The 26,085-nt window shown below is 40.4% G+C and overlaps 1 protein-coding gene and 1 long non-coding RNA gene across 2 annotated transcripts in view; one reads left to right on the top strand and one right to left on the bottom strand.

Annotated features, from left to right (window-relative positions):
• Positions 1-22,618, top strand: part of NUDT3 (nudix hydrolase 3) — a 28,778-nt gene extending 6,160 nt beyond the window's left edge. Inside the window, exons 2-5 of the mRNA XM_079980945.1 lie at positions 10,480-10,590; positions 11,388-11,432; positions 12,266-12,350; positions 14,728-22,618. Coding sequence (XP_079837071.1) covers positions 10,480-10,590; positions 11,388-11,432; positions 12,266-12,350; positions 14,728-14,900 — 414 coding nt within the window. The 3' untranslated portion in view covers positions 14,901-22,618. The remainder of the gene's footprint in view (positions 1-10,479; positions 10,591-11,387; positions 11,433-12,265; positions 12,351-14,727) is intronic.
• Positions 22,619-24,735: 2,117 nt separating this feature from the next.
• On the bottom strand, positions 24,736-25,627 carry LOC307218574. The gene is made up of 2 exons (XR_013840011.1): positions 25,533-25,627; positions 24,736-25,218 (listed from the first exon to the last, which is right to left on the bottom strand). It is a non-coding gene; the product is annotated as an uncharacterized lncRNA (long non-coding RNA).
• Positions 25,628-26,085: the final 458 nt, after the last annotated feature.

Below are 26,085 nucleotides of genomic sequence, written 5' to 3' on the forward strand. Positions count from 1 at the left end.
CCCCACTTCTAGTTTATGAAGCCAGGAATGTTATGCCTGAATTAGCTCAATGAAGGCACATTTCTTAGGCATTTGTGCCTGAAATGGGTAACTAATATCATAACTGAGAGGTTGGCAATGCGTTTGGGGTGGGTCCAAGGTCTGTGTTATAACATTGTGGGTGGGGGGATGTTGCCATTAAGTGTCATTGATACTTATATACTTTCAAATTGGATTGTTCCTGAGACAACTCAGCACATTACAAAAAAGTGATAAATTCTAATACACCCTAATGCAATCTTATTTTGAGCATTGTAGTGTTGGGAAGAGGAAGTAATCTTCTTAGCACTTAATTGTATGGTGAGATGAAGAATCCTAACCAAACTGAACTCATTTAAAATGTGTTTTTAAAGTGTGGGATCTTGAGATAACTTTGTTTCCAAATATCCATTTTTCCATAAATAAGTTTAGTATAGTTTATCAGTAACACATTTTTGATGACTAACCATCATGATGTTGCTAACACTAACACAGCAATTTTAACAATCCTAACCAGTGGTGTCGGTGGACATGGGGTATTAGACTAGTACCCCGGGAAGCTTCTGCCCTGCTTAGGGAGGAAGGTATGATGCTTAGATGGGCCCAAGAGCCTTCCCACCACCTTCCCAAAGCCCACCCGGCTTTGAAGGAGTAAGATCCATTAAGTATAGTGGTGTTTACATGTGAAGAATTGTTCATAGAATTATGCTGTAAATATGCAGTTGTTGGATCAGGGTAGAAAGCATGCTGTTCAAAAAATAGTGAATTTGGAACTTTATTGAATTATGAAATGAAAAGTGCTTTTGCCAGGAAACCAATGAAAGTAAGTCTATTCCGAAAAATGCCAGGAGGATGAGAAGTTGATCAAGCTTCATGGGAACAATAATAGCATCCATCTTTTTTCCTCACAACAAATGAACTATTGTTATCTTATACTTCAAATAGTATTCTGCATTTTAATGTGTTATCTTTATAGCAATTTTAAATCTTATGGTTGGAATCTACAAATTAAAACACATGTTACAATCAGTTTGAGTACATACTAGAAAGCAGCAGTATCTACTGTAGAACTGGAGTACAAAATCCAAATGGAAACAGTCTAATTCATAATGCTTCTCATGTAAAACATCCTGGACTTGTCAGCTGAAACTTCATTGGAATTTGTTCTTTGTTGTTTCAGTTCAGTCTTACACATGGTACTGGGGTGTAAGTATTCTTTTCTTGTCAAAAAGTATCCTTCCCTAATATAGACACTGGAAAACAAAAAGCTTTGGAAATCTCTAGTGAAATGTAAATATCACAAATTTACATTGTTGCAAACATAAGCTATGGTCCACTTTCAGTCTTTTCAAATTGGTCCTTGCAAAATAAGTTCATAAAGTTTACTACGATAATGTGTGTTCTGACCACTCACATGCATGTGCATTAAATCACTTTTGGAACATGAACAGTCTGAAAGTGGGGACTGCATTTTTAAGTAAAGGTAAAGGTACCCCTGCCCGTACGGGCCAGTCGTGTCCGACTCTAGGGTTGTGCGCCAATGTCACTTAAGAGGCCGGGGGCCAGCGCTGTCCGGAGACACTTCCGGGTCACGTGGCCAGCGTGATGAAGCTGCTCTAGCGAGCCAGCACCAGCGCAGCACACGGAAACGCCATTTACCTTCCCGCTATAAAGCGTTACCTATTTATCTACTTGCACATAAGGGTGCTTTCAAACTGCTAGGTGGGCAGGAGCAGGGACCGAGCAACGGGAGCTCACCCCGCCGCGGGGATTTGAACCGCCGACCATGCGATCAGCAAGCCCTAGGCACTGAGGTTTTACCCACAGCGCCACCCGCATCCCTACTGCATTTTTAGCATCTCACAAAAAGTTTACTTACCCCTGAGTTGGTGAGGCTCATCTGATAACACAAACTTGAGCCTTCAGTATCGTTGGCCCAGTTGGATGAAATGTTCTTCCAATAAAGATTTGGCAGGTGTCCTGAGTATTAACTTTTAGACATTTGCTGAAAACTTTGCTATGCTGCCAAGCATACATAGACAGTTAGAGGAAGGGAATCTTTTTTTTGACAGCTGCTGATCTGTGATTCTGGTAGTTTTTGTGGTTTTTATTTATATATGTTATATGCGACTTTATTTTTTTTGCAAAATTGCACAAGTATTTTTATAATGTTTATTCTGCCTATTAATAAGTACATGTGTTTGAGACATTCACAATGTAAAAGGAGGAGACCAAATATTATCATTTTCCAATTTAGAGGTCTTCATTTTTTGCTCACCTGGAACAGTTTTTAATTTTGACAGGCTTCCAGGGAAGTTGGCAATTCTCTCTTTCTTGAAATAAAAATGCGTCAGATATGGGTACCTTATTTTTAAGCATTAAGCAAAAGACTTTTCCATCCTAGATAAACTATTCAGATTCTTAGTATGCAATCCTAACCATATCTCCTCAGAAACTTAACTGGGGCTTATTCCTAGGTAAGTGGGATTAGGATTGAAGCCTTAGGGCTGTATCCAATGCTACATGGACAACCTCTTCTCTCTCCATGTGGCCCCAAACATAGACTGCATAGATGATGGCCCTAGGTTTGGGGGGAAATTGCCAATCTGATTTTGAGACCCTTGAAAGTTGAAGGTTTGAGGCTTTTCCAGAAAGTGACATGTTCCCATTATTATATGATTTTTGAGAACCAAAGAACAATTGGAGCTTTTTTTTTTTGCTTTTTAGCATATTCTGCAGTTTAAATATTACTTCAGAATGAAAAACATGACACAACTCAATTGCTCTTTTAAAAAAACAAAAAAAGGAGGAAAGCAACTCCTTTCCCGGCCCGCTTTTCCATTCTGTGTATATCGTTCATACAAAGACCTGCTTGTTAAGCTGAAGGGAGAGAATCAAACTGTATTTTCCTCACTTTCCCCCCTTCCTTTGTTCCTGACAGTTGCTTTTCATAATACCAGATACCTGAACTCACAATGGGTTTTAAGAAAAGGAAACAAAAAGAGTGGTGGTAGAATTGTTAATCAGTGTTATAAGAGAGATCCCAAAATAAATTGATTTCATGACCCTTTTTCTCAGAGTTTAGTAAAATTGTTGGGAGGGACTTGGCAGATTGCTTTTACCACTTTCTCAAATGTGCTTTCTTTCTTTCCTGTTTCAGTAAGTAGTAGCATGAACTGCAAGAAACAAGCCGCCTTATTTCTGCTATACCTATGTCATTTGCTATTGAACTTTGCCAGAAGCTCCTCCCCCTCCTTCACTCTTTCTGCCATTTGATCACTTTGCTGACAGGTCATGGGAGTGAAGTGAGTATTAAGATCCAATTCCTGCTTGTGTTCTCACACAGTCAGTTGAGCAGTCTTAATAGGTTGTATACACAGAAGGATGCCTCTCACACTTCCCCTGAAGATTTAGAGAAGTGCTATTTGAATTTTTGTTCTGTGGAGTGTTTCAATTTAGCAGATTCCTCCAGGGAATGATCTATGCAAAATTAAAGTTTTTAAATAACTCTGGGTGAGATCCAACATCATGCCAGTGGAAGCAACCTGGGACTTCCTCATCCTCTTCTACCTTCTGCATCCGTAATCTGCTCTGGAGGAAGGGGAAGCCCTGTTTGTGCAGGTGAAAGTGTGTTGCACCAGTGGGACACCACAGTGGAATATCATCATTAACAGTATGCTGAGCACATACTTATTAATATGTATTGCATTTATTTGTTGCTTTATACAGAAAGATGGCTCAAAGCAACTTAACAACCAAATAAATTACAAAAATAGCTAAAAATTGATTTCCGACTATATAACAAACAACATAACATACTTAACTGTCTGCAGTTCAAATCAGTGAGAAGTTAATGCTTAACTTAACTGGATCATGCCCTTGCTGTTTTCTGAATAATTACTTAATTAGAGCATTGCTTTCAGAATTTAACTGCTGAGTGGTTTTCACTGAGAAATAGCATATATGTTTAAACTTGTATGGAAATTTGAAAATCAGTTTTGCAACAAGCTTTTCTCTCCCCATTGGTTTTACCAATTTCAGAACTCTGTTGCATGACCCTCATAGATGAAGAGACATCAGAGGGTTCCCCTTTTATAACCACACTCTAGGTTAGGACACAGGATTGTGACAAACCACCTGGCCATAAAGCATTAAGCTTTGATATGTTGGTTAAGAGTTCCTCTGTAGCAGGCTTTTACTGTAGCCAGCAAAATGAGAAAGGCTTCTTACTCCAGCAGGTTTTCTTATGAGCTGAAATCTTATTTAGCAGTATATGCTCATGGGGGTGAGTAGGAATATACTAATGAAAATATTGATGACAGGCCCCTAACAGTTATTGATTCACCATCTTCTGTAAATGGATCTAATTCTTTTTTAAAATTCTCTAATGATCAACCTTTGGTTTAGAAATACTGCATGGTAGCATTTCCTGGATTATGTTCAGATTGCAGGGAGGTGGTCACATGTTTGAATGCTTCTGTAAGTAAAACAAATGCTTGCTGCAAAGAGAACAAATAAGTCAATGAGAAGGCTAGGCTGGAGTCCTTCTCCCCATGGCAGCCTTTTATGTGAAGCAAGTTTTAACATAGGAGAGAATTCAAACAAATGAGCTGCTACGCAACTTGGGACCTTTATATAATTCAACCTTTATACCTGCATGGTTGGCTTCCTCCTCATGCACCCCTGACCTCACATTAGTCAACATTTTTTAGAAGGGGGAATGCTATTATCTATTGTACAAACTCTGGTTTTATTTTTAGGGTAGGGTAGTGGTAGTGTAGTGTAGTATAGTGTAGTGTAGTGTAGTGTACTAGTCCAAAAGAGAATTTTTCTTTTACCACTTGGATCTTAAGTTTAGTTGGAAAATGTTGAAAAATGTTGTGGACAGCATTTTGAAAATCAACTGAGTAGGCCATGTAACATTTAATCATTATTTAGCAATTTGTGCATAAGCCTCTTTGAGCTCAAGTTCCCTTTCTTCTTCCTGCATGGGCAGGAAGACTTTTGCTGAGTTAATTTTCATTTTCATTTTCAAAGAGTCTTGATTTAGTGTTGTGTACCAACTAGGGATCCTCCTTTACAACAAGTAATGGCTAGTTGCAACCAGAGAACCAGACCATAGTTTTAACTGGATCATTTGTGTCAGCATGCCCGTTGATACTCCAGAAACTGATACTCCAGAAGATTGATGAGGCAATTTATTTTGCTTTAGAAGTCATGCTGAGCATTCCATAGTAAGTCTTATATGAGAATTCGACAGCCTTACAGGCCTAAATGCTTTCTATGAATTTACCTAGAACGAGATTTAGGTTGACAAATTTGTGATCTTTGTTTAAATAACACCATTTTCATATTTAACAACTCCCAAGTGAATACCACGAGGCTTACTGAGTTGTTACTTCTGATTCTTTTTCATTAGTTCCAAAACTACATCCTGTGCACTACACTGAAAAAGAAGTTTGCTGTATGTATCATATGACCATTTCTGCAGGGATAATGATGCATTGAATTCATTCAGTTTCTCTTCTGTTCTATGCATTCTTCAGCATTCCTATTTTTTGGTCATTTAGTTGTTTAACTGCTTCTGACTGATTTCTGCTTCTGCTTTCCTTACACTGTTCTCACAAAAACATGTACCAGACATTTGTGTATAGACTAGCTATTCTCTCATGCCACCCTTTTCTCTGCAGGATCCCATAGCAAAGTGATTAATTATACATAGGTGAACATCCTGTGCGCAATTTGTTTCATATAAATCAGTGTAGAATTGTATTGTATTTTGCCTTAGATAATGTTATTCAGTTACATAGTCTTACAAGTGATTTTTTAAGTGTTGGGAATCTTGGAGACACTTTGACTTAGTAAGGCTTATACTCATTTCATAAAGTTATCTGTGATCATCCAATTATTTATTGACTTTGTGCTAGTGCGCATTCTGAAGAGGTGGTGACAGGCACTCTAGCTGAATGATAAGTCTGAAAATGATTATCAAGCTTATCTAAAACCAAAACATAAATCATGAAGCAAGAGCTGACAACTGGGCAAGATAAATAACTCAAGAAAGAGAGGTAAAAGATAAAGGTAAAGGGACCCCTGACTGTTAGGTCCAGTCGCAGACAACTCTGGGGTTGGAGCGCTCATCTCGCTTTACTGGCCAAGGGAGTCGGCGTTGGTCCGCAGACAGCTTCCGGGTCATGTGGCCAGCATGATTAAGCCACTTCTGGCGAACCAGAGCAATGCATGGAAACGCCGTTTACCTTCCCGCCGGAGCAGTACCTATTTATCTACTTGCACTTTGACGTGCTTTCGAACTGCTAGGTTGGCAGGAGCTGGGACCGAGCAACGGGAGCTCACCCCATCGCGGGGACAAATGCAGGTGTCTATATTGTGGATTATGGGCATGGCTATCAAATTGTTGTAGACATTGAGACTATTTATCCGTTCTTTCATAGGGTTGCTACTGAATTACTATATCAATTGGAATTTGAAATAGATTGGGAGTTCTGTTGTTATGAGGGTTCAAATCAGTGTTGCCAAGAGGGTAGGGTACGGATAAAATTCTACAGGATGTGGTATTAGTGTGTGAAAACAGCCCAGATCCAATGATCCCCAGGCATGCACCTCCAAGATGGTGGAGAAGTAAGGCCCATCTTCACTTGGTCGCAAGTGGTTGATAGCCAGGTGCAAAATGCGCCAGGCACCTAGCTAATTTCCAGTCCTGGATGGGAACAGAATGAAATATGTGACAGATAAAAAAAAATGAGATGATCAGTATGTATGATGTAAGTCTGATGTAAGCATATCAGACTTGAGTACCTGAAGAATTCATAAGGCATTCTTATCTGCTGCTTGGGGGAGCCAATATGTAGAAATACAGTGCTCCAGTAGTAGGAACTGAACCCTGTTGTGCTACATTTGGGACTTGTGCAGCTCTTTCTGAAACTGGGAAATGGTGCTACAAGGGGGTAGTTCAAGTATGTGCTCTACTGGCATAAGCCTTCATCCTGAAGTATGATGTTGGTTTGTAAACAGTTTAGATAGTAAGTGGGGCAGTGCTACATCACTGTGCTTAGTTTGAGATACTGCCTTAGGTAAAGTAGAACAACCCAAAACCAGGCTGTGTGGCATACAGATGGTTTTGTTACAGATCCTGATTTATGGTCTATAATGTGGAAAAATAACAAAATTTAAAGGTTATCCCTTTTTGTTGTTCTTGAATTCAGGACTTGAAAATAATGCGAATTCATTAGTACCAGCATAAAGTTGTTAGGGCTTTCTTGTGCTTTTTGAGAATTTTCTTCATTCTAAGAACTTTCCATCCCTGTTTGAACTCATTATAAACCTTACATTTTGCATTTTCACTTTTGTAGTCTGTGTTGTGACAGCTTGTTTTTACAGCATTCTGTTCAAAACATGCTTCCTCTTTAAGAAATAGTACCTCTTATGAATAGGCTGTAGGGTTGCAAAGAGATTTTCATTGTAACTTGCTTCCTTCCTGGGGTTGCTTTTTTCCCTGGACTAGAAAAGTGGAACTCTTCCACCATACCAGAGGAAAACAAACCTATTTACAAGACCCTAGAAGAGGAATAACCAACTTGGTAGCCTCCAGATATTGTTGGACTAAACTCCCATCAGCCCCTACCAGAGGTCTAGGTGGGGGGGGCATTTAAGGTTGGTCAGGGGGATGCTTGCATCTGGCAAAGATTCCCACTCATATAAATGCAATATTCAACTTGGAATGGACATTCAGTGATCAAATAGTTCCAAATCTCATAGGTAAAATTGCCTTATAGAAGAGTTACTAGCCAAATAAAGCATCCTATGGAATTGAATGGTAGGATTCAAACACGCCTGTGCAAGGGCACTTGGATCAAGAGCTAGTGCTGGGACCCTTTCCTAGGGCTGGTGCAGTAGCAGTTACTTAATATCACACTATTTATCTCATATGCCTTGCACCCCACAGCTCAATTTGAACTTTTCAGATTCCAAACAGCAGTTCTAATTTGCGGCTGAATTTCTGAATTATATGAGGCCTCTTTTCTCTTCAAACTTTCTGTTTTAACTTGAAAGAGTTTCATATACTTATTTCCTTTAAAAGCTCTCCTGGAGAGTGTGGGATACAAAACTGTTGACCATAAAAAGTGTGCCTGCTGTCAGGACAATTAGTCTACAGAAAGGGTAAAACACAACTTGTCAGTAAGACCAAACTTTTATGTAGCAAAACAAAAATGCAACAAGCCCGTGTTCTGCAGCATAAATTACTAAATTAATGTGCATTCTTCCATTGAAGGATTTTGAGTCAAAGTGATAATACAACCAAATACAACCATGTCTTTTGCTCAGGTGACATAAAGGCCTCATTCATAAAAAATGCTAAAGCATGGTTTAGCGTTATGAGAATGTGCTTGTGCATGCATCAGATTCTCACCCTCCCATCTTCAACGGCTGCAATAATGAGTTTGGAAGGTTTCACTTCTGCTTTTGACTAAATGCGAAAGGGGACGAAACCTCCAACATTATGTGGCTTCTTGCAAGTTCATTCCAGATCTTCAGTATGGACAAAGATATATGTATGTGTGCAGGATAAATGCTATGAAACTGGCACACGGATTTACTTTTTATGAAGTGGTTGTTCTGAAGTGATTGTCTGAATCTATTGCAATCATATTGTCAATTTACGGTAATAATTTATGTTGAAATCCCCAGAGCAGCTATCTTCAATCCCTTTGATAATAGTTCTGATGGAGTTCAACATATTATAAGAGTCGTGGCAGGAGTTCAGAGTACCAAGTGCCAGCAGGAGTTTCTAGTTGCAGGGAATGGCTGGATACTCCAACAATGCTTTTAGAGTCTCTAGTCAGGGTTAGGTTTACCACAATATTTTACTGGGAGAATGTGGAGGTAAAAGTGACAGTAAGAGTATTAATGTTTAAAGAATACTGTCATAGAACACCTTGAAAAAGGAGGTATCTTCAAGTTCCTTGGTGTAGTATGTCTGTTAATAACATGGAATGCAGGAGGTGAAAACAAAACAGACTTGCTTTTCCTGTTCAGATTAGTTCTTCTGAAGTGCCTGATGCACCCCTTGAAGAATGTCTTGCCTTTTGTTAAGACAGCTCAGCCAGATGCTCAACCAGCTGGTGTCCTCACATAGTGGGCCATGATGGAAATGGTTGGACTCTCGGGCTACCACCAGTGGAAAGGTGGATGTTGATTCCAGGAGCCTGCCCAGGCACTGTTAATGAGAAACTCTCCCCCATTGCTCTTGGTAATCAGTAGGTGCATTCCCACTTGAGGAAGTCTCATACAAGCCTGTCCCTCTGGAGTGGTGAGTCAGGCTGTACTTCCAACATAGTGGTGGAGGAGGTGGTTGCCCTCCTCTGCACACATTCCAGCTTGTCAAGATCCTTCTTAGACTGTGGTGCCCAGAGCTGGACACAGTAAAGGCAGAATAGAGCGGTACTGTTACTTCTCTTGATCAGGACACTGTTACTTTTTATGATGCAGCCTGGAATAGCATCAGCTTTTTGCTTTGCTGCTGTATCACACTGTTTGATCTACAAGCTCCTTTAGTACCCTTGGGTCAGCTAGCCAGGCACTGGTGATTTGAATTCATTTAAAGTAGCTAGGTGTTCCCTTACCACCTCTTTTTTTTATCTTGGGCTTCAACTCCCTTCTTGCATTGTTTATTCTTTTACCACAAGGTTGGGCACTGCTTTTCTTTGGGGTGAAGAAAGAGGCAAAGTAGGTGTTGAGCAGTTCCACCATGTCTCTGTCACTGAGTAGCATTTCTCCTTCTTCTCCCCGCAAGGGATCTGCTACTTGCTTATTTTCCCACTTACTTCAAACATAGTTGAAGAAACTTTAAAAATTATTTTTAACCTCTCTTGCAAGCCTGAGTTCATTCTGAGCTTTGGCCTGCTTGACCACCCGTACCTGCAACTGTTGACTACTCATGTATACTCTTCTTTCATGATTTCTCCTTTCTTCCATAGAACCATAGAACCATAGAATTGTAGAGTTGGAAGGGACCACATGAGTAATTTCTTATACATGCCCTTCTTACATCTCAGCTCATCTGTAACCTTCATATGCAGCCATACAGTTTCTTTGGATGCTTACTTGTTGGAATTGTCTGCCTTTGTGCCTTCTGTATGTCACCTTTAAGAAACTCCCATCCCTCTTGGACTTGCTTTTCTTTGAGTATTTCTGACCATGGGACTTGACCCAGTAGTTCCTTAAGCTTTTTCCTTTGCCTGTGTATAATGAAACTCAAGAGGACATGATGACTCCATAAGTATAGAGAGAAGATTAGCAAAAAAGAAAGTGAGAGATTTCTTATAGGAACTTAACCCCCACCCCCGTCAACAGCTTTCTTTTGTAGCAAGATTGTATTCTGAAGTTGGGCAACCATATAATGAAATAATGTATATATGCAAGTACTCTGTTTCCCCCTGGTAGGTGCTGTTAGTGAGCAGTAGTCGTCATCCAGATAGATGGATTGTCCCAGGTGGTGGTATGGAGCCTGAAGAGGAGCCTAGTGTGGCTGCAGTGCGGGAAGTTTGTGAAGAGGTAAATCTCCAAAACTTGCTTCGGACCTAAACTTTTTGTGCTGCTTATCAATTTCTTCTTATTTTTCCTTGCTCTTCTCAAAACAGTCCCTCTATTGAAATTTTTTTCTAACCAATTAATAGTGTTGTGGTTTTGTTAACTCTTTATGAACAAAACTCATTGTTAGTTCCATCTGTGAGTTGAGATGGATACTGCTGTAGAATTTGCCTTAGTACTCATAGCTATAATAGTTATTATGATGCAGGGCAGGGATTTTCGAATACTTCACTGAGTACCTCTTTCAACAGATTGTTAATAGTATTGCCAATTGACTTCAGGCACTGGGGTCTAGAGTTCATATATGTAGATATGTACTGTCTCTTGGTGATGTGCTTCCCTCAAATGTAGCTTTGAGAGGGTGTGGTGTGAAACACCAGATTACATGCATACATATGTGCATTTAACCTCGTTTTCTTGGCCCAAATTTTCTCTCACCCCTCCCCTCCCCTGCTGGTTTTAAACACTTCATGATGTCCCTTCTCAAAGCCGCTTAACTCACAAACACTGGGGGACGGATAGCAGCTTTGGGGGCAATTGTAATCATGAAAATTACATGAGGAAAGGATTAAACATCCTCTACCCTAGTGCTGCTATCAGAAGCCAATCCTCTCCCCCGACCCTCCCAGCTGTTTTTGGATCTTCCATAAGCTTTTTCCGTCATAGACCTTCTACACCATGTGTAATTTGGCCCAGACTGAAATATTGAGCTGTAACTTAGAACATTAAATCTTTCTTTCTTCTCTTTGAATTTCTCACAGGCTGGAGTGAAAGGGACATTAGGAAGATTAGTAGGAATTTTTGAGGTAAGTATAAGCATTTTGAAGAGTTGATTAAGACTTTTCTCAATGGCCCTGTTCACACATCCCTGTAAGCTACAAACAGTGCTTGGAATGAACTACTGTGGTTTGGCAAAGTTCAATGAAAGTAGTTCCTATAATTGCTAGGTGAAGTGAACATGAATTAACAGTTGCTTTGCAAAGGACCTCTAGTTCAAGTTTGTTCTCTTATGTGTGTTTTTGACTCTTTAGACCAGGGATGCAAAACTACTTACAGAAGGATAAATTATAACAGGGTTCCTACCAATGCCAGTCAGCTGATGACTGCGGTCTGTGAGTCCCACTTACCAAGGGACAATCAGAAGCTGGCTATGTCTTTACCTGCCCCATAAGCCAGTGTCATATATGATGTTTGATGTCAAGTGTGGGACAGGTGGGTGTGATTTGAAGCCCTAGTGGGCTGGAGGTTCCCCTCCATCATCACTTCTGCCTTACTTTCACTTGCAGATGCAGCCATTATGGTATCATGCATGTTACATGATTGAATTTTGAAAACATAGAGCATCCACTGAGACAGATTGTTCAATTTCCCTATGTTTTGTAGGTTTCTCAAGACTGAGGAGCTAGAAAACAGTAACGTTTGGCAAGATGTCAGGGCAAAACTAGTAAAATTTATGTTGGAAATGTTTTGACTTGTTTCGTGTTGTAACTACTTTTGAATCTTCATCATTTATCTTGGTAGGGCTTTGCTGTTGGTGGAAATGTTTTAACAATATACCTATCACTACTTTCCTTAAGAATAAACTTTTGCAGATATTATGAACCTTGGAACCTAACTTTAATGCTGCTCCTCCTTTTAGAACCAGGACAGAAAACACAGAACATATGTTTACGTACTTATTGTCACAGAAGTATTGGAAGACTGGGAGGACTCTGTGAATATTGGTGAGACACTTACATTCATTGATATTCCTGATTCTCTGTAGGATTGTAATAGCAGAATCCTCTTCTCTGTATTAGATTCAGCTTTATATCAGGTGTGGAGACTGCAATCCTCTCACCCTTTCTTTTTGGCCCTTGGGATTTGCTCCCAGGCCACACTTTTCACTAGCCCTGCTTCACATCCTCCTTTACTGCTTTTGCCTGGCTTCTTGAACTCTGGTAGATGTTGCTTAACTGGATGAATGTAGGGGTGTGGGTGGGTGTAGCAACCTCTGATTTTTGTGTGCCTGGAATGCAGCCTACAGTATAAGAATCACATTTGATTCTCTGTCCACCTTTGTATCTGGCTCCACCCACCGCTGGCATGTGGCCCCTGGATGGTTGCCTGGGAGGGAATGCAGCTCTCAGGCTGAAAATATTTTTCTCACTCCTGTTTTATGTAGGTGATTGTGGCCGGGGTGGGGAGAAGAAAGTGTAAGAATTAGAATTGTACTGTTTTGTTTAAAGTAGAAAAGGACAACCATCAGCATACAGCTGCCAAAATACTCGTGACTTGGCAGCTCTTGTCAGACTCCTTTAAATTCCAGCTTCTTGTAAAAAAAGACAGATAAAGAATTCTAGTACTGATGATTTTAAAGAGAATTTGATTTAAAGAACTGAACAGTCACAAAGAGGGCTAAAAACCAGATTTTGGAAGTGGAAGAGTCTTAACTATCTGTTTCCATGATTATTATTTTTTTGCAGAATCACTGATTTTTTAATTTTTGTTTTCCCATGTATAGCGTGTGTTTTGAAAAGGAATTTTTTTTAAAAAAAAAGGGGAAAGGAAATTTACTAATTGCCCCTCCTATAGCAGTCTCAAATCATTGCAAAATTCATATTAATGTATTATTCTTTTCATCCAGTGCTTCTTCATGCCCATGTTTTGATTCACTTTTCTGTATAATAATAATAATAATAATAATAATAATAATAATAATAATAAATTTTATTTATATCCTGCCCTCCCCAGCCAAAGCCGGGCTCAGGGCGGCTAACAACAATAAAACAGTACAACAGTACAACACAACACAAGACTCTAAAATCATTCATTATAAAATTAATTCAAAACAAACCACTGGCAACCGTTGGGCCAGAGCTCCGCGAAGATTGCCGAAGGAGGGAGTCAGGCTGTGCCCTGGCCAAAGGCCTGGTGGAACAACTCTTGTCTTGCAGGCCCTGCGGAAATATGTCAAGTCCCGCAGGGCCCTAGTCTCTTGTGACAGAGTGTTCCACCAGATCGGAGCCACAGCCAAAAAAGCCCTGGCTCTAGTATGAGGTTATACATCCTGTAGAATAGCATATTACTTAGAAAATTGCTTCTTACCAAATTTATTTCCCAGCTTCAAACTAACCACAGTCCTAACCTTGTTTACTTAGATGTAAATCCTATTGAAATCAGTGGGGCTTATTCTTAGATAAGTGGGATTAGGATTGCTGCCTAAATTATTTACAGAATGGAAAGAGATGCATATCTCTCTCAATGAACTTCACAGGCAACACAGTGATACACAGTTTTCCCTATAACTTTCCTCCCATTGATTTTCTCTAAGAAAAGTGAGCAGCTGCATTCTGTTAGTCTCAGGAGCTTCCTTACTAAATGCACTATTTCCCAGCTCATTTTCCTTTAGAAGAAACAACTGAGATGTTGGTTTTATTTTAATTTTGGAAAATATTTGTTAAACTAAAGATTTGCTGTTGTAATGTACTGTAGGGCTGAAGAACCTTCCTTCTCCAAGCGCCACATTCCTTTGGAGAGCTGGTTATTGGGGACAGCATATTGGCATGACTGGGGCCAAAGCCCAAAGTACACTACCAAAGGATATACATCCCATTCTCTTACCTTGCTTTTGGGCTTCCCATAAGCATCTGGTTGCCACTGTGAAAACACAATGCTGGAGTAGATGGGCCATTGGCCTGAACTAGCAGACTCTTCTCGTATTCCTCCCATACATGTGCTGATCTGCTGGTAGGAGGGAAACCGCTCAAAGGTGGGGAAAGGAGAACCTGAAGAGGGTATGAGGTTCTAGGGAGAGGCTGGTGGGATGGTTGGGAAGGCCTAGCATTCAAAATTGAGCCCACAGGCTAGAGTTTGGTCTGTGTCCCCCCCCCCCCCCGGGTTGTATTGTGTGAAGTTAATTGTTACAATTGTATATTGAAGAAGTGAACATTCAGTGAGTCATCGTATCACAGGTGCCATTGAATTACTGTGTGCTGTTGCAGTGCATTTGCAGTAGGAATAAGCATACTATATGTCTGTGGAAATCATCTATAGAAGGAACTATAAAATCATCAATTGCTTTGCTGTGTTACTAATTTCCCCCTCCCTCTATTTCTACAGGAAGGAAACGGAAATGGTTTCAGATAGATGACGCCATAAAAGTTCTGCAGTATCACAAACCTGTGCAGGCTTCATATTTTGAAACCTTGAGGCAAGGCTATTTGGCTAACAATGGCACTCCTGTTGTGACCACATCATTCTCAAAGGAGAGTGAACTGTCCGACATCAGATGACTGAAGATGGCCTTTTGAGAGAAACAGATTTTGAAAAGTAGACTGAAACTTGGATTTCCTTTTCTCCCCTCTTCTTGCCTCTTTCACATGCTTCCTCTTGTCAGACACGACATCAGCGACAGCCTTTGGCAGAGCAAATATTTGAGTGTTGCATTCTAGTGCAAAGTGGGGTTTTCTTGCTTTTTCTTGGATATGTATTTTGTAAAACACATATTGTGCATGAAGTGCCCCTTCCCTATTAACACAGTTTTGACAACCTGAAAGTCAAGGCTACTAGCTTCACCTCTGCCTTGTCTTCTGAAATGCCCCTATGTATGTTGTCCCAGCCATAGCTAGGCCTCTTTATCCTTTCAGTTAAAGAAGGCTGAAATGTGAGCTCAGTTCTTTTAAGTCTTAGATTTTGTACAGTAAGGTGCTGTTGAGATCTGTGTGGTGGTCACTTTCTCAGCGCATGCGTGTAACCTTTTTTTAGATGGAGAAGCCTAACACTTTGATTTTGCGGTTTTTTTTTTTTAAAATGAGCTGCTTCTGTAAAGGAGGGCTTCATAATCTTGTTTGCCTTTTTTTTTTAAAGAAACTTATTTTGTGACAGTGCTAGTGGCTGGGCCGGTTTGACTCCCTGCACCCCACTCCCTTACCCAAATTTAGAACAGTGACACTTAGAGGAGGCGGCCAAGTTACAATACCCTGCGAGGCATTCTTGGTGCTCCGTTCTTTCTACAGGTTCAGTCAATATGTTGATCATCTTAACAATGAACAGAAATGCAAGGAATTTGGTCACCACTCACTCAACAGCATACGGCCTCAGAAACTAAATGAATTCCAGCCTCAATAAATAGGAATCAGGGATTCAAAATGAGTTTAAAAACTAGTGAACTGAAGCATCGAGCCACCGATGCTTTCTGCTGGTGTGGAATTCTTTCTCTTCCTGCTGCATACTGCTGATATCTCTTCTTGTCCACATGCCTTACACCCTACTAAACTGGATGTTGTAATTTGTGCTACAACATTGGATTGTACTTTTGAGTGTCACTGCATGGTGGGACAGTTGCATTATGTCCCTGAAAAGAAGTCACAGGGAAAAGCTTCAGGTGTTCAGTCTCCTTTGTAGCATTGCAGCACTTGTAAATGCACCACGGAGCATGCTCAAATGTAAACTTTATCCCTCAGTGGCAAAGGTACAACTGGCTCCCAAGCAGAAATGCTGATGTGGAGAACTGTGTCATTTAATAGGATACCTAACCTGATGCATTGGCACATGTCACATGTTTGTTTCTATTGATGTATGTTTCATGCTGTCTTGATTTGCCAACAGTGTTGTCTAGTTGGGAGATTTTGGAAAGGGTTGTGGGAGGGGGTGGGCCTGGGGAAGGTTTGGGGAGGGGCATTAGTTAATCCCTGGCTTGGGACAGGACCTAGTTGCTGTATTTGGTGACTTCTTCTTTGTCAGATTATAGCCAAGATGTGAAATTAAACCTGCAGTACTCTTATTTAATTTATCATTATCTCTTCCCATTATATACTTAACAACATAAAAAATATATGAAATAGTCATGCAGCATGAAGTAAAAGTATACTTTCTACTTAGGAAAGTTGCTGTCAAATTTGAGATACAATTCTGTTTATTTGCTTGAGTTCCCTGTTTTTAGTGAATGGGATAGCATTCCATAGTGTGGGATCACAATGGCAAAAGTGAAGCCAGTGATCACTAATGCCAAAAGTTTTTACACAGGAGAAGGCTGAGAGGCATTATTCAATGAGTGGCTTAAACGTGAATGTCTAGAAAAAATCTGAAATTATGCTGCGCCACTTCACTGCCCTTCATCTTAAAAAACAAAACAATAAAAAATTAATTCAAAGGGCTTGACTAGTGTCTTGAAGTGTACAATATAATTTCTCGTACTACGCTATATGTGGCACTTTCCAATATAGCAAACTGTTGCCTTCAGCTAAGGCGTTTTGTGTCTCATTGAATAGATTAGGCATGAAAGATTGAAAGAGAACTGAGATGCCTGTAAGGGTGACTGCAGTTTTAATATCTACAGCATGCACACTTTTATAAAATAATAAAAAAACACTCTAAAATGTTTTTATAGGGCTGTTAAACTGACAGTTTAGAATAGAATATCGTTAATGATTTGCTAACAGCATTTTTTTTTGGGGGGGGGGTGTCCAGGAAAAATAAATTGTGCCAAGAAAGTAGTTTAATGTGGGATGGATTTATGCTGTTAATTCAACTGCAGTGAGTGGCTGATGTTTGCCTTCTTAACTGGAAATGGAAGATGCAGCTCCTGAGGTTCAAATAGTCTGGAATTCTTCACCAGTTGTGTATTTTAACCAGTCCTTGCTCCAGCTTATTAAGCCTCACCTTTTCACCTTCTATTAATGCACTATAGAGATAAGTCTACAGCTTTCCCAGTATCTCAGGGTATTCTGTAATTAACAATTCATGAAACTTCCTTAGCAAGATAAATGAAAATGTCACCACATCAACTCACCTTTTCAGAGTATTTCTAATCACACTGGAACATTCTGCATTGGCAAAAAATGCATCTAACATAGGGTAAGTTATGGGGTGTTTAGATTCAAGCACAACAGTACTAAGAAGGTAGACTGATCCTCCGTTAAGAGTTAAGAAGTCTTAATTTAGATTTCCTGCTGTGCTTTACCATAAAAATGCAGCTTTCTTTGGTCTCTAAATCCAAAAAGCTTTTAGATTTATATACTGTATTCAGGTCCTGCTGAAAAGGGAGGTGAAAAAGCTTAAGAATTATTTCCTTCCAATAAGCTTTAGATTTAAATTGAGGCTGAGCATCCAACATACTGAAGACTGCATCTGCCCCTCCACCTAACCACCTGTGCATCCCATAGACCTTGGGAACCCCAGCTTTTATTTTATATGTAAATTTCTAGTCTTTAACAGTTTCAGAGAGGAGGTTAAATCTTTGATTGCAAAAATAATTGCTGAACTTGTGCACTTGAGTCAGACAAATGCTGGTACATCATGAGCAGTGTGATAGATCTGTTGATACATATTTACAAATAATTCGTTCTAAGTCCAGATTTAATGCCAGTGCTTAGTGTATTGTTCCTCATTTAGGTGAGGTCTATGTTGGTTTTTGCATTGAAGCAGCCCTACTTAAATCAGGGTTGTCTTGCTGCTTAAAACTAGTTTTGGCAGCAAGTTTGCAAGTAACTGCTGGGTAATCTTCATGAAGCTGAAGCACGGTAGCATTGTGAGTGAATCTACAACCTCTGCTGTTTTTCCAGTATGGAGAGAGATGGATTTTCTTTGCTGGGAGGACAAAAACAGCTTCAGGCTTTCTGCAGTTTTATCTGTCATCCTGTTGCGAAAAACGCAATAGTGATTTTCTAATGACATCCCTTCTGTGTTTCAGTGTCATAGATTAGAAAGTGTGTGATGTAGAGTAAATAGAATATGCTGGAGTGTTTTGATGTATCTAATTAATATTTTTGGGTTTAACCTTGAATTAGCTCCCATTAGATCCTCTTGGAAATAGGGGGAAAAAATCTTTGTATGAAAGTTTGACCTGAAATTACCGTCATTATTTTAGATGCAGCATAGCTCTTATTTCCCGAAAAACTTTATACTTGTTGTTAGCCATATTCTTGTAATCACACCACTCTGTCGCCAACTCTCCTTTTTTCTAAGAAGCCCTCATTTTGTTAACTAGTTTAAAATTTTGCCAATAAAGAAATGGAGTGCCATTCTATCCTAGTTAGTGGTTATACTAGAACTTACAAAATAAGAGATTGTTGAGCTGCTTGTGTTCTGGAAAAAAAAAAAAGCTTAGTTAATTCTGAGGCAATTACAATTTGGCTTACCCAGCCCTCTGAATACCCAGACTTACTTCTCAGCTACCACCTACCCAGCCCCTTCCCTCGCACTTAACCATCAGTCCCTCAGCCTGACTTGCTTTGCAAGTATGGCAGGTAGCAGCAGTGGGCTGTGGAGTTAGGAAGGGAAGAGATTTCTTCATGTCCCCTTTCTGGCCTATGGTGCACTGCACAGCCACAAATAGCTCTGGGGTACAGAGTTTTCCCAAGGGCTGCTGGAAGGGTGGAACACTTACCTCCCTTTCTTAAAGCTGTAGCTAGCTGCTGCCACCTATATCAACACCATAAAAAGGACTGAAGGGAAGAGGGATGTTGGGGTATGCATGTCTGTGGGCAGGTTCAAAAGACAGGAGTTGAGAGAAATTTGAATTAAAATTTGATCCAGAGAAGAAGTTGGGGGTTGCAATCCTTTTTGTAAATGAGCATTACACAATTTGGAGGATGAGCCTCCTAAACCTTGTTCTTCCAAGCCAAGAAGTACAAGCTCAGCAACATAACTTCTTCCAACTTGGGTGTCGTTTTTCATGAAAGTAAGATAATTGATAAAATTTGATTCAAATTCCTGCTGATTCTCAAATCAGATTCCTTAAAATGAGTTACTCTTTAAGAATTAGAATTGGAGTATGTATTAGTGAAAAATTCCAGGAATCTTGTGTGGTGGTGACTGAATTCACCTGTTTTCTAACATTAAAAGTGCAACTTGCCTGAAACGGGAAAATAACAATTTAAATCAACATTGTGCATATTTCATAATGCTTTGTCTGGTTTTATTCATCTGTCAATATGGTTGTATCCAGACACCGGACGTTGTACTCTTTTGGTGGTGGGGTGGGGGTAGTGTGTGTGCGTGAGAGAGAGATGGCAGTGTTGTGGGCCTGTTTTACACTGGAGTGGTATGTAGGTATGTATGCTTTAATCTCTGTAATAAAGAAGCTGCTTTTGAGTACTATTTGCCACTTCTCATGACAACAGATTTTATTAGAACCATTAATACATTTTTTCAGTATGATCGTTTGCTAAGAATGAATGTTGAGCTGTCCATCTAGTTTGATCAGCATTTTAGTCTTTCACATGTATGTTTGGTAAATAATGCAAGTGAGCATTCAACGAAACTTGGTGTATTATCACAGCTACTTGCAAAAGCAAATAACCTCCTTGAAGGGGTATACCTTTAAAAAACAAAACAAAACCCAGACACACCTCCTACCATCAAAACAGTTTCTCCATGGTAGAATTGTGGAGAAATTTCCGTACAGTTCAAGCATGGTCCTCTACTTGTAAATTTAGGCAGGGTTTCCCAAACTTGGGTCTTCTACTGTTTTTGAACTAGAACTCCCATCATCCTTAGCTAGCAGGACCAGTGCTCAGGAATGATGGCAATTGTAGTCTGAAAACAGCTGGAGACGTAAATATGGGAAACTCTGATTTAGAGGATACCAGTGCTGCTTAAGGCTTGTTAACTTAATGTCTCACATGACCATCAACAGTGGGGGATGCTTACTTTCGTTTGGCACTCTTTAAGAGGGAGGGGTAGGATCATTTATTTTGGCCTTGTTTGCTATAGTTAAATAGGAAGAGCAGCATGCTGGTGCACGTTGTTCAAAAGTTACAGTGATGCCAGTTCCCCTGCTTTGAAAAACAAGCCTGAGCTTGGCTTGTTGTATTGTCAGAACCTGGGTTTGTAGTTTGTTTCTCCTCAAATATACCATGAGCAGTAAGTCAGGAACAAACCTTGGTTCCACTTGTGTGTTTGGGGGAATCAATCTGCAGGCACAGGCTTGGATGACATGGCAAGCCAGACTGGCTTGTTTTGTCAAGTGGGGGAGGAGCTCATTCACATTAAACCATAGGCAAATTGGGCCATTGTCTCAAATTTCTGAATGTTTGTGGATCTGTTGAAGAAAAGTTTATTTCTGAACCCTTACATCTCATGTTTTATCTATTGTCCTTAATTGCTTCCTGTGATGTAGGATGTGATAAAGTACCTGAGGACCATTCTGCCAAATGTCACCCGTGTCCCCTTTGACATGGCAAGAGGTAGCCTTTTATATTCTCAGTGCTCCACAAAACTCAACTTTACTGAGCAGTATAAAAAGAGGGTTTGCACAGTCTGACAATGTTTTTCATGTTCTAATTTGTACTTGCTGGTTCCCCTTTATTTTTGTTAAATGCATAGTATGAGAGATGGCTTCTTGAATAGTGACAGACTGCAGCTGAACTTGCGGCTGAATTCTGCCAAGCACTTGTCTCATGTTTGGATATTATATTTTAGTGTGCCCTCCGAGAAATGAAACAGTCAAAATGGGCAGCTAATTTGAGTATAGCAGGGTGCTGCTATTTTGGGACATGAAGTTCAATAACATATATGTCAAATGGCCCCAAGATGAACTCTTGCCCCATCCTTAATGTTACTGTCCTCAGCGAGGCACATCGGCTATGAGGCCATTGAGCTCTATGGACCATGTGATGTCTGAATAGAAAGAAATGAAATTGAACCTTTAACGGAATATTTTTTAGATCATTGTTAATAATTGGAATTCTCCTATCATTAAATTAAAATAAAGGAATGATTAACTCCTTTGCTGGAGGTGAGGAAAGTAAACAACTTATCTGCTCTGTTTTTGTGCCTGCAAATGTGCATGGCTGCCCAACTGCTCAAGTTTGAGATAGGAATAGCTTCTGTTTTCAGCATAGATTTCGGAGGCTAGGATTCTACTCCTAGTCCCAGATTTACATTAATTGTGATACTGGGTAGTTCACAACTATGGGCAGGATCCATAGTTACATTATCAAGGATATGCATTGTATGCAGAAAGTCCCAGATATAATAGAGACATCTAGTTAAAGGAACTCAAGCCGTGAGACCTCTACTTGAGATCTGTTGCCAGAATAGAAAATACTGGGCTAGATGAACCAGTGGTCTGACTTTGTATAATGTATCTACCTATTTGCTCTAACTCAAAATTTCATATGTATACGTAGCTATCTATGAAGTTTGTTCAGTTGATAAAAAGTTGCTAAGTGGGGATTTTTTTAGCACATATGTTTGTAAGTACAAGTATAATATTACAAAAACAAGAGCACTTTCTAGTTTAACACTGGAAGGAATATGGCTTAATACCATCTTTTGTAATAACTTGTGAACACACAAATGCACTTGTTTCCTCTTAAATTACAGTTCCTTTTATATGCTCAGCCTCTCTAACCTCCTTCCCCAATTCAGTGTAAAGGGCAATGCGTATACAGTGCATTTATTGGAAATTATAGCAAATAATTCATTAAAACAACTAGTGTAATATTTACTGGCTGCTAAGGTAATCTTAATTGATCCCTTGAGACCATGGCCCATTTTAATGACCATCGTTGAGGTTGAATAAAGGCTCTGACTGCTGCTGCTTCAAGCAATGCAATGATTGTTTGTCAAAAATATTTCAGGTTCCTAGCCTGGAGACTGTGGGACCATGGATTTCATTGCTACTATCAGTGGTGAAAAAAATGTGGGCTGAAATTGGTATGTAGTTAAGTTTTGTAGAGGGATTTCATCTATTACATGCTAATGTATATTACACAGTGTCGTGTATTTAATGTCACAAACAGTGCACAACAAACACAGTATCAGAGTTAACTCGGAATCTTTAAAGATGGAGAATTTTTAAGATTTTAAAATTAAAAATGAAGATATTAATGAAAATGCATAATGAATCCTACTGTCATAAGCATTGCCTAAATGCCTAGGATCTGTAACCTGTTTTGTTTTTATTTACCACATAATCTCTAAAAGACCATGCACTTCTCTTAAGTGCCCAGCACAGAATGGGAAATGGCATCTGGAATATTTAATAAAATCTTCCCCATCCCTTTCTGTTCTGCAGCTCTTTCTTATTAGAGGTAAATCCTTTTGGGTATTCAGTGTCAATTGTAATTTGGGAAATAAGTTGATTCTCAACGAAGGTGGTTCAAGAATGATAGCTTTTAATACAAATGCGGTATACAATTGGTGGTTAGAGTGTGGCAAAAGAAGGTTTGTGCCTTTCACGTAGCACATTTAGGACCTTTCTTTAAGAGTTGGTCAGTGCTGATGCCAACCACATTTCAACCTGTGCATGACACTCACACAAGTACTGTAGACTGGGAACTGTACAGCTGCTTCCCCCTGGTTTACAAAAGAACTGGGATAAGGAAATTTGTCTTGATGCTTTTGCTACACTAAAGACAACAGCAACATGGTTAGATGACGGTACTGGCACTGGAGCTGAATTGCTCCAAGTGTTAAAATGTTTAAAAGGTCACAAAATGGTGCAGCAAGAGGAAACATCTCACTCGTTCCATCACTGGTCATTCCCAGAAGGTGCTTGTAACGCTTGTGAATCCATGACTAACAGTGCTCTTTCTCAGGGAAGAATTGCATGTATCCAAAATATTGTAATGTGCCGATTGAGAAATGAAATGAAAAATCCCTTTACAGAAACAACATCTTGAGAAAAGGCATGAGAGTTGGGTATGGCAATACAGTTGATTGCACAGAGAGACCTTTCGTGGTCCCATGCCAATCAAGGTGGAGGGTGACACCAGAGTCAAAAGTGGGTAGAGCAATGCATGGGACTCTAAACTTGTACCATAAACTACATTGCAACACACACGCACATAAACCTAAGCGGGCAAACGTCACATTTCAAAAACACATTCCAGCCAGGCAAAGTACTTGAGGGCATGGAGCTGGGATGGTGGGAAGTGTGGCATGGGCAGAGGTTTCCCTATCTCTGATCTGTGTGTAGGAAAGCCATCACTTCATTTGGTGTCTTAAAACTGCACTGCATTAGTGCTTTCAACAGTTAGAATTTGTACCGATAGAACCTCAAGAGTTTTGGGTTTAGTTCTTTGTGGTTGTACCTCAATCACTCACAGTGCTTTGTGCTATCTTAAGGACATTTCACTTCATGGAAGTAACTCCCATGAATTCATTGGGGCACTTCCAAGTAAGTGGTCATAGTTTGTGGTGTGTGCATGCACTTGCTGTAAGACTTGGCTTGGAGTTGTATGTACCTTTTCCACTGTCCATATGGCCATGAGTTATATTTGGCTCCGGCTCCCAGGGGTGTGTGTATACATGCATGCTTATGATGAAATCGATGTGTGCCGCTGCTGCTGCTTCAAACATTGCAGTGTGTGTAGCACTTCGTAATTTATGAAGCAGTTCTTGCTCAATTCATTACCTTGTGTGCTGTGCTTGAAAAAACGGTCTCCAAGCTGAAACAAAAGAAGAGTTCGAGAGAAAGGTTAAGGACAAAGGCAAATACAACATGAGGGGAAGCAACTGCACATTGTCAGTGGTTCCTGCCTGAGACACACAAATAATTTACATGTGTAGGACTAGCGCACTGCATTAATGTTGGAATCATGCTGCCTGCCCTGAGGAATATATTGGCTTCAATATTAGCATTCCAATGATTGGTTTTCAGTAATGGAGATAGGAGTGCCTGGTAAATATCAATGCATATCAGAATAGGAACATGTTAGATGATACTGCTAATACACCACAGTTAGCCTTGGGCTGCATGGGACCCACAGCCGTTTTCTTTTTAGCCATCCTGGCTAATAATAATTGATAGGTCTCTTTCCCATTAATTACTTCTCTCCATCAGTTAGGAGGGGGTGAAACTTGGGACATACAAACTGTGTATGTGTGAACTGGGAGAGGTTTTCAAAAAGTCAAAATCCTCTTGGTGATGCTGGTCCTATTTGAAAGCCAGGTTTTTCGGAGGCAGCACCTTAATAGAACTCTCCCTGTAGGCAAGTGCAAGTATTTTCAGTGCCACCAAGAGGGCTGACACCTAGTACATTAGCTTTCCAGGGAGCATTCCTTGAAATTGATTGCCTTTATTTTTAGCTGTGATTAAATGGGAGGGAAAACCTCAGCAGTAGTTTTCTTCTATATGATGATAAATTGTTGATCTCATCCTCCTAGACTTGTTGGGTACTTGGCTGCAATCCTCACCACCTCTGACTATTGGCCATGCTGACTGGGACTGCTGGCAGCTGGGGGCCAACATCTGCAAAGCCACAAGTCATCCCTCCTCCCTCCCAGCCTTAACGATGGACATCTTCCCTGCTTTTCTTTAAGGGTGCATTTCCTCTGCAAACCTTCCTCTCCCTGTCCCCCTTTGCAGGTCTATTGACACGCCTTCTGTTGCCCCATCATGCCATATGCCTTAGGAATGGGGGCAGTCTCCAATCAGGGCACACGCCCTCTAGGGAGCCTTTTCAGGATCACCAGCAAGGGATGCCTGGCATGTTCCTCCAAACTTGGCTTCGGCTTCCAGCTGGAGAGCAAAGCCGGGGGAGGCCATTGAGAGGACCGGTGTGGGGAGGAGTTCCTTTGGAGAGAATAGTTAACTGCAAGCTGTGGAACCAGAGTGGGGCACATCAAGGGAGATCCGATTCCACTTAGGAGGTTGGCAAACTGCGTACAGTGGTGCCCCGCAAGACGAAAAACCCGCTAGACGAAAGGGTTTTCCGTTTTGGATGCGCTTCACAAAACGAATTTCCCTATGGGCTTGCTTCGCAAGACGAAATATCTTGCGAGTTTTTCTGACTTTTTTTCCCTTTCCCCCCTTTTTTCTAAGCCACTTATCCGCTAAGCTGATAAGCCGCTAAAAGCCGCTAAGCCGCTAATAGCGCTAATCCGCTAAGCCGTCAATGGGCTTGCTTCGCAAGACGAAAAAACCACTAGACGAAGAGAATCGCGGAACGGACTCTTTTTGTCTTGCGAGGCACCACTGTATATGGGCCAGGCGGGCTGAATAATACCTTTTCAGACAGAGCTGCAGCTTTCGCGCCAAGACTTGTTGGCTCTTGCCTACTTTGTTGCCTGGATGGAGAGCAGAGGCTCTCTGCTGCCCAAACACTGGAGTTGAGAATTGGGTAGAGACTGCAGAGCTGGATTTACGTATAAGCTAAACAAGCTATAGCTTAGGGCCCCACTCTCTTGGGGGCCCCAAAAAAATTTAAAGGGAAAAAACCTGGATGTACATTTCCTGAATATAAGTTCAACAATTACTTTGATAAAATACATATTTTGTTAAGTGCAAATGGCTTTAGATACCTGTTAGGTCCATAAATTATCATATAGCATATATTCAACACAAACAACAGTGACAATTTGTTGTTGACAAAGGACAGCTGGGCATATAAAGGGTCCCATTACCTTCAGTAGCTTAGGGCCTTATCAAACCTAAATCCAGTCCTGGTAGAGAAGCTGCTTACAACTTTAAAGCTGGGCGCAGTGGATCTGGTTTTGATCTTGGCGACGGTGCTACAGGGTGGTTAG

Source organism: Podarcis cretensis, assembly GCF_951804945.1.
Source record: "Podarcis cretensis genome assembly, chromosome: 6".
Lineage (NCBI taxonomy): Eukaryota > Metazoa > Chordata > Lepidosauria > Squamata > Lacertidae > Podarcis > Podarcis cretensis.